At 48.6% G+C, this 12,532-nt stretch overlaps 1 protein-coding gene across 1 annotated transcript in view; it reads left to right on the forward strand.

Moving 5' to 3' along the window:
* Nucleotides 1-12,532, forward strand: part of TRPC4 (transient receptor potential cation channel, subfamily C, member 4) — a 128,547-nt gene that overhangs the window by 31,420 nt on the left and 84,595 nt on the right. The window contains exon 2 of the mRNA XM_015414800.1: nt 9,054-9,572. Coding sequence (XP_015270286.1) covers nt 9,054-9,572 — 519 coding nt within the window. The remainder of the gene's footprint in view (nt 1-9,053; nt 9,573-12,532) is intronic.

Consider the following 12,532-nt stretch of genomic DNA (forward strand, 5'->3'; position numbering starts at 1 on the left):
AGTGGTTAAGTGCGCAGACTCTAATCTGGGAGAACCGAGTTTGATTCCCCACTCCTCCACTTGCAGCTGCTGGATGACCTTGGGCAAGCCATAGTTCTGGCACAGCTGTTCTTGGAAAAGGGCAGTTTCTGTCAGAGCTCTCTCAGCAGCACCACCTACCTCACAGGGTGTCTGTTGTGGGGAGGGGAAGGGAAAGGAGATTGTAAGCTGCTCTGAGATTCCTTTGGGTAGTGAAGGGTGGGGTATAAATCCAATCTCCTCCTCCTCTTCTTTTTCTTCTTCTTCTTGTGGAAATATGCTTCCTGGGAAAGGGGGTGAAGAATTGTCAGGGTGCTATGCGAACAGAGGAGACATCTCTACCTTCACAGACTTCCACTGGTTTAATGAGAATTCATTTGCTCCTCATAGGGAGCGCGAGGACCTGTGATGGACCCAGGGAAGATCCTTGATACCCGTGCAGAAGTACAAGGGCCAGGCTTCTTGATGGGAAGCCATGCCAGCTAAACCAATGCAAAATCAATATAGGTTTGTGGGGTAGGCATAGGGATGCCAGCCTCCAGGTGGGACCTGGGGATCCCCCGGAATTACGCCTCATCTCCAGACTACAGAGATTAGTTCTCTTGAAGACATTGGATGCTTTGGAGGGGTGGACTCTGTGGCATTGCGCCCCACACACTGAGGTCCCTGTCCTCCCCAGGCTCCATCCCCAAATCTCCAGGAGTTTCCCAACCTGGATCCTAGCCCCACACGTGCACGCACACACACACACCCTGTGCCAGTGGCCAAGGTGGACCCGGCATCCCTAGGCTGGTGTGGACCTTGTTTCTCCTCTGTGGTCTCCTTGTATTCCCACGCATGAGATCTGCACACAAACAGGCAATGCATTTCCCCTGACTTCCACTAATGCTTTGCAAGCAGCCGCCTCTACTGAAAGCTGGGGGGTAGCACCGTTCCCATCCATATCTTGGCCTCCACCGAGTGAGGACGTAGCTTCTCTGTTTCTCTCTCTGGAATGGAGGGATTCCACCATTTTCCCTCCCGTATTTTTAAATATACAGATATCCTTTCTTCTCTCACCTCGTAGCGGACGGCTCAGAATTTTTTCTTTTTCCTCTTTTTTTGTGATGCAGCATGACTTTTTAAACAAAACGATCCAAGTTGCCTCATAGCCACCACCTTGGTCCGACTTGCCTTCGGGAGGCTGAAGGGGAGCATTTTGGCTGCCACGGAGACAGTTTCCCCTCAGATCGCCCCGCCTCACTAGGCTTGCTGGCTCTGCTGAATTCAGAGAGATCAACAACCAACCGTACAGCACACAGCAAGAAATAGCAAAGACCAACAGAAAACAACTGTGAGCTGAATTACCCACAAAAATATATACAAAAGGTAAAGGTAAAGGTTCCCTTGCTCGAAAGCCAGTCGAATCCGACTCTAGGGTTGCGGTGCTCATCTCCGTTTCAAAGCCGAAGAGCCAGTGAACTGCTGAACTACCGACCTTCCACAGGAACAAAGAACAACTATAGGAAGTCTCATTCCATTTCCTTATAGGACAAGACTATTCAGTTTCTTTATGGGCCAGGTCTCCTAAGCTTTAGTGAGCAACTCTCAAGGCTGCTTCTCTGTAACAGGACCAAACATGCCTCCACAAGAAGAAGAAGATGCGGAAGAGGAGGAGGAGGACATTGGATTTATTTCCTGCCCTTCACTCAGAGTCTCAGAGTGGCTTACAGACTGCTTTCCCTTCCCCGCCCCACAACAGACACCCTGTGAGGTAGGTGGGTAGGTGGGGCTGAGAGAGCCTTCTCAAGAACTGCCCTTGAAAGAACAGTTCTGAGAGAACTTAATGACTGACCCAAGGTCACACCAGCAGCTGCATGTGGAGGAGTGGGGAATCAAACCCGGTTCTCCCAGGTTAGAGTCTGCGCTCTTTAACCACTACACCAGACTGCCTATCAGAATGTACTGCCTGTGAGCGCGGAGCCTCTATTTGTCATACTTTTATCCCAGCCTTCCTAGTGATGTATGGTGGTGAAAAATGCCATCAAGTCAGAGCTAACTTATGGCTACCCCATGGGGGTTTTAGGGCAAGAGACATCCAGAGGTGGCTTGCCATTGCCTGTCTCTGCGTAGCAACCCTGGACTTTCTTGATGGTCTCCCATCCAACTACTAATCAGGGTCAACCCTGCTTAGCTTCTGAGCTCTGATGAGGATGGTCTAGCTTGGGCCAGAAAAGATGAAAAAAAAACAAGGTACAAGGTAGAGAGTTTATTTAGCTCTACAGATCCCTACATGTTTCTCTATGAGCTTCGTCAGGGGATCTGTTATAAAATAAAGGTAAAGGTAAAGGTTTCCCTTGCCACCGTGGCCCCAAAAAATATACAACTACAAATTTGTTAATATATATAGCGGGGTGGAATGGTGCCGACCTGATGTGCTTGATCAGGTTGTTGCTGAGGAATTGCTGGAATTCCTCTGACGTGAACGCCGCCAAACAGCTGCGCTGGGCAGATTTCTTTGCCAAGTTTCAGTTCACCCTCCATCATTTCCCAGGCTCAGCGAACTCGCTAGCGGATGGTCTTTCACGCCTCCCCCAGCATGCTAGCCAACGGGACGTCATACTGGACTCGGTTTTCACTCCCGCCCAGTTGGGGGGGGGGCAGTCATCACTCGCTGGCAAGCGGCCAATTTGCCTTTGTCTCCTCCTTCCGCTCCAGATCCCCCCCCCCCAACGCATCGCAATTTCCAGCACCGTTCACATGCAGCAGTCGGCTTCCGCCTATTAGCCAATGGCATGGCAGCAGCCTTGAGCGGCAGCTGGCCGGCCAATGGCTGACGGGGCGCATTTTGTCTCCGCTGCATCTTACTCAATTATATATAAGGGAGAGATTAACCAGAAGGTCTAGATGGAACACTCTGTCTGGGGCAGTGATCCTCTGTGTTCTTGGTGCTTGGGGGGCAGCAGTGGGAGGGCTTGTGTACTTCTGGTCCCACTGGTGGACCTGAGGGAACCTGGGTTTTGGCCACTGTGTGACCCAGAGTGTTGGACTGGATGGGCCATTGGCCGGTTCCAACACTGGCTTCTTTTATGTTCTTATGTTGTTCCAGGCAGATTTGGAAAACTTAATTTCTATTTATGAAGTTACTTTAGTTATAACCTGGCTTTCTCAGTGAGAGTCAAGGTGGATTAAACAGAGCAAGTCAAGCAGTCAATAGGACAAGAAGTCTGATAAGAGCTGGGTGTGTTGACTTCTTAATTTCCCAGCGGGGGAGAACAAACCTAGGGAAGCAGTGTGGCCAGACTCGGAAAGAGGGTGATGCCAAAGGCTGAGATCCAAAAAGGCGGTTTAAAGATAAGTTCTGTAAAACAGCTCTCTATTACATAAATTAACAATATACATATCAGAGCTAATTAAATATTCATTTGAACAAATGCAGGCTATGCATATATCGCTAGGATTATTCGACACTGAATGTTTCTCTTCTAATTCGTGTTCCCTTGATGAACTCATTAGCTGTATTAAGATCCGTTCCCCAAGAGATCTGTTGATGTCCATGTAGAATAGCTACGTGATTGAACATGATGGGTACCATGCTTGATTGCGGACAGTGCTCTGTCTAAGCCGTGGAGTCTTTTGAGCAAAAATTCTACTTTGTGAGCTACTGGCATTAAAGTTGTGAGCGAGCGATTTGGCTGCTGCATAAATTAGTTCCTTCTGGAGCCCTCTTTCCTGAGCTAAGACAAAAATGTGTGAGCTAGAGGCTAAAAAACTGTGAGCTAGCTCGCACTAACTCAGCTTAAGAGGAACACTGATTGCGAAAAGGTCTTTATCCTATGAAGGCAGGAGAATGACCTTCATGTTGTACAGGATGAAGGTACAGATAAAGGAAGGCCTACTTTAAGCAGAAGGCTTGCTGTGTTACTTTGCTGTGGGGGAGGGAAACAAAAGTCGAGCGTCACGTTAAAGACAAGCAACCTTTATTTCAGCACGAATTTTCATGAGTCAAAATGCAGTTCTTCAGAGATGGGACGAGGAAATTGTTTCGGATTGCCGGCCTCCAGGTCCAGGCGGGGTCCCCCTCAATCCACCCCTGGCCAGCGGGGCAACCCTGCCCCCAAGCCCCACTCCCAAGAGCGACCACCCGCCCAACCAGTCCTCTCTCTCTCCTCCTGCCTGATTTAAATGGCTTCAGCTGATTGGCGGGGACCACGTGGCCCACCGATCGGCTGGAGGACCCTTTAAATCTAGCGGAGGAGATGGAGAGGGGTGGTCGCGGGCCACACGCTCGGCTTTTTGTGAGCGGGGTGGGGGCCGTGGCATGCAGGGCCGATTTTTGTGAGTTGAGCAAGTGGCCCATGGCTGCCCCTCTCCCTCCCCTCCTGCTAGATTTAAAGGGCCCTCTAGCTGGTTGATGGGCCACGGGCTCCCCACTGATCAGCTGTGACACAAAATTTAAACCGGGCAGGAGGGGAGGGAGAGAGGCGGCCAGGCAGGTGGCCACTCTTGGAGGCGGGGCTTGGGGGCATCCCCACCCACCCCTGGGACACCCCCCCATCCCCCCGCTGGAGCAACGAGGGGACCTGCCAACCCTAGAATCATTCCAGGGATTCTTACATGGGAAATTACAGTGTGGGAAGGGGAGGAGGTGTTGAGGCACTGTGTGGTTCCAAAAACCATCTCTGTTTCCTTTCGACTCATCCATCACGCTGAAGTGATCACGCTGAGGTGCTTCCCTGTAATGCAGATGTCATAAAAGAGAGACACGAGTATAAAGAGGAGGTTAGCAGCCCTTGACAACGTAATTGCCGTTTCAGCCATCTGAAATGAAGGATGGAGTACTAGACATGATACGGTAAGCAGAACAGGAAATGGTGTTATTTGAGTATCAAAACAATGCTGGGAGAGCACAAAAATACAAAGAGCAAACAGATAAATGGGTTCTGTACACACTGGTGTAGGCCGCACTCCCTCTCCCTTTATTAAACCGCCTCCTTGGACCTTTCCTTTGTCACGTGGCCCTCTTTTTTTGTTCTTGTTTTTTGCCATCAAGTCGCAGCCGACTTCTAAGGCAAGAGATATTCAGAGGTGATCTGCTGTTTCCTGCCTCTGCCTCACTATCCTGGTACTCTTGGTGCTTTCCCATCTGAATACGGATCAGGACCGACCCTGATGATCTTCCAAGATCTGACGAGATCGGGCTAGACGGGTTTTATCCAGATTTAGGGCCTTTATTAAAATGCCTTCCTGAACAATTACGTTTGAAGTAGTTTATGGGATGGTGTAATTGCGGAGTCCTTCCTCACTTCCTCCGGCAGGTCATACCACAAGGCCGGGGACCATATGTTGGGGTTAACTGGTGTGGTTAGTTCAGTTCCCACTAGAGCCAGTTTGGTGTAGTGGTTAAGTGCGCGGACTCTAATCTGGGAGAATTGGGTTTGAATCCCCACTCCTCCACTTGCACCTGCTGGATGACCTTGGGCAAGCCAAAGTTCTAGCACAGCTGTTCTTGAAAAAGAGCCATTTCTGTCAGAGCTCTCTCAGCCCCACCCACCTCACAGGGTGTCTGTTGTGGGGAGGGGAAGGGAAAGGAGATTGTGAGCCACTCTGAGACACCTTTGGGTAGTGAAGGGCGGGGTATAAATCCAATCGCCTCCTTCTCCTCTTCTTCGTAGAGAGCTTAAATAAAGCTACAAGCACAGCAGTGTCACTTTATCAGGTTACCCAGCTTACAGAGCTACACAGAGTCACGTTGCAAGTTGAACAGAGAAATACTTCTCTCTTTATTTGAGAAGTACACTTTTGGATAGGAAAGAGTAGGGGCATGTCAGAGTACTAACTTACTAACTAATGATGGAAACAGATGGCGAGAGGGCCATCTGCCTCATGGTTCCAAGAGAGGACTGCACGTAGTCCCCCTTGGTGTATAGGGAGAGAGTTTGTCATTATCTGAGAGAGTGAATGGAAGGAAGGAAACTGTCCCTGAGAAGACAGTGTACATTTCAAAGGGGACAGTGACAGAAGAGTAAACCCAGGAAGGAAAGGCCAGTGTGCCTGTCTAGCTATCTAGTCTCTCTTGCCACTTGCTTCTGGAGGTCTGAGACAGGGGACAGCCTTCAGTCCCAACACCATAACAGAGAATGCACCTGTATGGATGGTTGTTCATTCTTGCCCATTTGCAGGGTGTCATCGGCAGGAAACCCTGCTCAGATGAGTGAAGCTGTCATGGTGGAGCACAAGAGAAGAGGTAGTCCTGCAAGGTCCAAGGCCAGTGTCTTGGATTGAACCTGGTAACTGACGGGCAGCCAATGGAGTGACTTCAGAATGGGAGTAATATGCCTGTTCTGCCTAGATCCCAATGATAATTGAGCAGCAGCATTCTGTACCAACTGGAGTCTCCAAGTTGTCTTCAAGGGTAGACCCACGCAGAGTGCATCACAATAGTCTATCCTAGATATTACCGTTGCATGGATCCAGGTGGCCAGGTCAGCTGAGTCAAGGTAGGGGTCAATCTTCCAGGCTGAAAGTGTTTTTGGAGGCTGCCTTTGCTTCTCCAGCAATCATGCGGGGTCCCGTATAACTCCTGGGCTCTTAGTTGCATCAGCTGCACCCCATCAAAAGTGGGAAGTACCAGCTCCTTTAAGGCCTCAGCCTTCCCATCCAGCATGACGTCCATCTTGTCAGGGTTCAGTTTCAATTTGTTTACTCTCGGCTATGCAACCAGAGCAGTGAAGGGGGGCTGCAGACCTCTACTACATTGCCAAGAGATTTGGAGAGAGAGAGAGACGGAGTTGGATGCCATCAGGTTACTGATGACGCTCAGTTCCAAACGTATGATTGATTTCTCCTAAGGGTTTTGCATAGGAATTGAATAGCTACGGGGGATAGGACTGCATCCTGCAGAACCCCGTATAACGAAATCAATGCTGGTGGCAACAACTGGTCTCCATTTTGAGTATAGTCTGTAAAGAATGGTTGAAACCAGTCCAAAGCATATCCTCTACTTCTGCTTCTAAACATCACAACAGAATGGTAGGATCGGCTGCAGAGGCATCAAACTCATTCGTTACAAGGGCCAGATCTGACACAAAATTTACTTGTTGGGCTGGGCCATGTTTGCCTTAAAATGAAATGCCAAGTACCGGAGATGTAAGCTTTATAAACGACACAGGCAAACCCATTTAACAATATTATTTTTATCCAGAATACAGACAAAAGCAATTGATTCCTAGGAGTTAAAGCAATTGATTTATTGGGGAATCCACAAAAGTCCCAATAACTGTATTTAATCTTATGCAAGACTAGGTTTTTTCCCAAGGGATACCATACCCGCCCCCTAGCCATTTCCTTTCATTTCTTGACAGCTTTGACCGCACACACCTCACTGTGTGTGCCTGCTCACTCCCCCCCCCCCCAGCAGCCTCCTGCCTGACCTCTATTTCACCAGTTGCTCGCGGGCTGGATAAGAACCCTGGACGGGCCGGTTCCAGCCCCTGGGCCGCATGTTTGACACCCCTAGTCTGCTGCGTCAAATACATTAAAATGCCTTTCATAAGTATACTTCCAGTGCCATACTGAAAACAGCTGCAGAAGGAAATCATGCCATTTTATGACTTTTCCCCTTCCTAGAAACATTCTACGGGTCTTTTTTTTTTCCTAGTTAGCATAATACTGCCAAACCATAGTGAGACTCATTGCAGGAAAATAATGTATTAAAAGGTAAGCCTAAAATGAAAGTCCATTCCCTAACTCACAGTGTACTCAGGTGTCATTTCATAGAAAAAGAGGTGCAGGAGCTCATTAGCATAACTCATTAGCTTAACTTATTTGCATATGCCAAATCCCCTGATATCATCGGAAGTGTGTCAGAAGGCAGCACCCACCGCTCAGGCTCCACTGGACTGTTTTGGATTGCTAGCTACCGGGGGGGGGGGGGGGAACCAATTGCCCCCCCACGTCACAGAGGAGGGAGAGCTTGTACCTGAATAAACCTTGGCCTTAAAGGTGCCACTGGACTGTTTTGGACTGCTAGCTGGGGGGAGGGAATGCACAGACCTGTGCAGGCAGGCAGGCAGGAAGGAAGGAGAGAAAGAGAAGGAGGAGGGGAAGAGGGAAAGAAAGAGGGGGAGAAGGAAATAAGGAGGGAAAGGGAGAGAAGGAAAGAAGGAGAGCTGCTTCTTGCTTCTTGTGGCCCAGGTCTGCGGGGAGCAGGGGTGGGGCTTGTTGCATGTGCCCACCCCCTGGGCTCTTTACTGACGGAGCTCCACTCCTGTGCGCTCCTGCAGGAAATGACCCCTGAGTGTACTTAATCCTGACTATCAGAATCCTGTCCAGGTTCAAAAGTTGTTAGTCAGTTCGTAATATGCACAGACTAGGACCTGGGTGGCCCAGGCGAGTTTGATCTCGTTAGATCTCGGAAGCTAAACAGGGTCGGCCCTGGTTAGTACTTGGATGGGAGACCTCCAAAGGAAGTCCAGGGTTGCTACCCAGAGGCAGGCAAGGGCAAAACCTCCCCTGAACATCTCTTGCCTTGAAAACCCCACGGGGTCGCCCTAAATTGCAATTTGACAGCATTTTCTGCTACCAAAGAACGTTTTCGACAATTTGGAAAGGTGAAATTACAAGATCTAATGAGATTTTTTTAAAAAAAATAGGTGAAGATCACAGATCAGCTGTGCATCTGGGCAAACATTCTCAGCAGAGAGGCGGAAAACATAAGTGGAGGAAGCATTAGCACGTCGCCGTGATTAAAGTTTGGAGAGTCTTTCTGGGGCAAAACACCTGTAAAAACTTCAAGGGAAATTATCCTGATCTATGGAGAAAGAGCGAAGTGGTGGTGCCAATTTAGCGAGATTCAAGCTGGCAATGGAAAGCCATCAGGCAGGTGGCAGTAAGAAAATTTCAATTGGCAGGTGGCGGTAAGAAAATTTCAATTGGCAAGAATGTCTCAGGAAGTCCAAAATAGTCTCAACTGGCTTTGCCGATATGTTCTTGAGAAAGGGTCTCTTGGTCTTTGGTTACAGATAAGACTTACTCTCTCCATTTTCCCCCAACAGGTGCCACCCATACTTCTGGATAAACAGTTCTCGGAATTTACGCCAGACATCACACCCATTATCCTTGCTGCGCACACCAACAATTATGAGATCATCAAACTTTTAGTCCAGAAAGGCGTTTCGGTGCCCAGGCCACACGAAGTCCGCTGTAACTGCGTGGAGTGTGTCTCCAGCTCGGACGTGGACAGCCTGCGCCATTCCCGATCCAGGCTGAATATCTACCGGGCGCTCGCCAGCCCTTCTTTGGTCGCCCTGTCCAGCGAGGATCCTTTTCTCACGGCTTTCCAACTCAGTTGGGAACTCCAGGAACTAAGCAAAGTGGAGAATGAGTTTAAATCGGAATACGAGGAACTGTCGCAGCAATGCAAGCAGTTTGCAAAGGACCTTTTGGATCAGACACGGAGTTCCAGGGAACTGGAGATTATCCTTAACTACCGGGATGATAACAGTCTAATAGAAGAGCAGAGCGGGAACGATCTGGCGAGACTGAAACTGGCAATTAAGTACCGTCAGAAAGAGGTAAGGGCGCTGGAGACTGAGAATTGTTGCAGCCGATTTAGTCGCAATAACATGTGAGACAAATTGAGGTGGGGGCAGCCGTGTTGGTCTGAAGCGACGGAACAGAGTTTGAGTCCAGACTGGGCCCCTTGAAGACCAACAAAGTTGTATTCCAGGTGTGAGCGTTCATGTGCGTGCACACTTCGTCAGACAATGACATGGAATTACAATTGGGGGGGGGGATAACATAGGCAAATTAGGGCACATCAGTCTCCAGTTCTAACATATTTATTACCCATGTTACCCAGTTGAACTGAAACAGATGATGACCAGGAACTAAGCTTATCATTCTTTTGATCTGTTAACAAAATGCTAATTTAACAAACCATTCCTATATATACAACTATGATATGTAATTCCATTTCATCGTCCGAGGAAGTGTGCGTGGGCACGAAAGCTCACACCTTGAATGAAACTTTGTTGGTCTTAAAGGTGCCCCCCCCCCCCCGGACTCTACATTTGTTCTATGTGAGAGAAATGTGAGACACACTGTTCTCAAAGTCTCTGTGCTTTTGTTTGTTTTTAACTGAGCGAACAGCACAGTAGATTTTTAGGGCTGAGTGAGACCAGAACCTCAAATATTGCAGCACCTCCTAGATCCATTGGTACTTTTGGCTGTTTATTCTTCTTTCACTTGAAAGAGCTGTTTCCAGTGGATTTGTCTGACATCCAGGTTATTGGGATTCCCCCCCCCCCCAAAGACAAGGACATTTTCTGGTTCATTACCCACTTAAAATTCAACCGCTAGCTGCAGTGTGAGTTACTTCAGATGGTTGATTCATCTCAGTGTGTGGGTGCCCGCCTAAGAATACACCGATAACAATTGAGCTGGTAACAACCAATGTTCCCTCTAAGCTGTGGAGTCTTGTGAGCAAAAATTCTGCTTTGTGAGTTACTGACATTAAAGTTGTGAGTGAACAATTTGGCTACTGCATAAATTAGTTTGCTCTGGAGCCATCCTTCCTGAGCTAAGACAAAAATCTGTGAGCTGGAGGCTAAAAAACTGTGAGCTAGCTCACACTAACTCAGCTTAGAGGGAACACTGGTAACAACCCAGAAATGTGTCACTTGACATTGCTTTGGAGAAATCCCCCAAACAGGGGGACAAGTTAGAAGGGGTTCCATCCTGTATTGCTCTTGGGACAGCCGCTGTGGTCCAGTGATTCTGCAAGGACAGAAATGGCTTTGGAAGCCGCAAGCCTGCTTTGTGGAATGAGCCAAAAGACCGACGCTCGGGCATAACATTTGTCTCCAAGGCTGCAATCCGATGTCCATTTCCGAGGAAGTAAAATCCTGCCGCAATCAGCGGGGCAGCTTTCTGAATAAACACGTTCTCCATAATGGGCAGTGTCTGGGCAAACACACAGAATCATGTTCTATTTGATTCGGTAAAGTTAGCTTTAGCACAGATTAAATTTTGGCAGATTGTTTGTTTACTTCTGTGATTCAGTCAGCCGCAAGTCGGAGCACCGCGAGGTAGCTTCGGTCAAATGAAAATACATATTGAAATCCAGATTTTAAAAGAAGAGAACACGTCACACTTGTTTATTTTTTAAAATTAGTAAGCACTGGAGGCATAATCCATGCTTTTCCACATTAAAAATGCTAATAAGAGTCCAGGAAGCCAGGTTTTGCTGAGTGAAACCAAGACGGGGAGGGCGTGGAGGGCTTGATCCCCTTCCCTGATCCTTTACGCAGTATCCCCGATCCTCCATGTTTCCCAGTTAAGGAGAAAATGCTGTTCAAACAAATTACAAAGATGGACTGACTCCGATGGTAACAAGTGAAAGAAATTTTACTTACAAAAATAGAAGCACATCTTAACATGACATATTCATGTAGGTACATTTAATTTATTGTGAACAATTAACTTCAAAAAGGACCCCCTGACCTGGATAGCCCAGGCAAGCCCCATCTCGTCAGATCTCGGAAGCTAAGCGAGGCCGAACCTGGCAAGTACCTGGATGGGAGACCTCCGTGGAATACCAGAGGCGGGAGGCGGGGGCAGGTTTCATTCAGCCACCTCTCTGAATATCCTCCAGGCCCCCAGTAGGGGTCAGGCACCAGAGGTTGCCGTGACTTACATGCGCGCACACACACACACAAATACAAAAATACCCCCCCCCCAAAAAAAGGTTAATTTGCTACATCTCCAAACCCAGATAAGAGATAGAGAGGTCCTATATAAGATAAAACAGACAGCAAGGAACAGCCAAAGAGGCTAACGTTGTTTACTTTCTATAGATTAACGGGGGCGCATAGTCTCCATCACATCAGTTCTGGCTCCAAGTAAGACTGGGATTTGGGGCTTCCCCGATCTGAAGGAAAAAAATGGACCCTTCTCTATGAACTCTGGCCATCAAACGCGGTCTTCACTGTTGTACTAAATTCTTTGCGGCAGGGATTCTAAGGATTACGTTGGCCCTTTCAGCAGCAAATGTGCAGTGTCTGTAACAAGCTGAGAGAGGGTATGTGCACATGGAAGCTCATAGAGGGAGAAGGACAGCTAGGCGCAGGAGGAACGTTCCCCCCCAGCCCCCCCCCCCAATTTGGCCAGCCTGTTTCCACCTGTCGACCAGTTGCACATCGGTAGGTGGCAGCCATAATTGCCAGGAGCTTGCCCACAGTTAGCGGGCACCAGGCAACCGTAGGCAGCAGAGAATGTAAGCTAAAACAGAAGCTAAAACAGAAGCCACGAATGCGGGGGGGGGGGGTCACCCTTTTCCTGCCTGCTAAAAATCCCCCTGCCACGGGGTTGCCAACCTCCAGGGTGGGGCGTGGTTCTCCCAGAATTCCAAGTAGACCTGCTTAAGATTATTCTCCCTTGAACTAGTAACACACTTTCAGCCAAACCCACCTCACAGGGTTATCGTGAGAATGGAATGGAAGAGGAGGAGGGAAGAATATTGTAGAGCCACTTT

This window comes from Gekko japonicus, unplaced genomic scaffold (genome assembly GCF_001447785.1).
Source record: "Gekko japonicus isolate JY-2015 unplaced genomic scaffold, Gekko_japonicus_V1.1 scaffold1886, whole genome shotgun sequence".
Lineage (NCBI taxonomy): Eukaryota > Metazoa > Chordata > Lepidosauria > Squamata > Gekkonidae > Gekko > Gekko japonicus.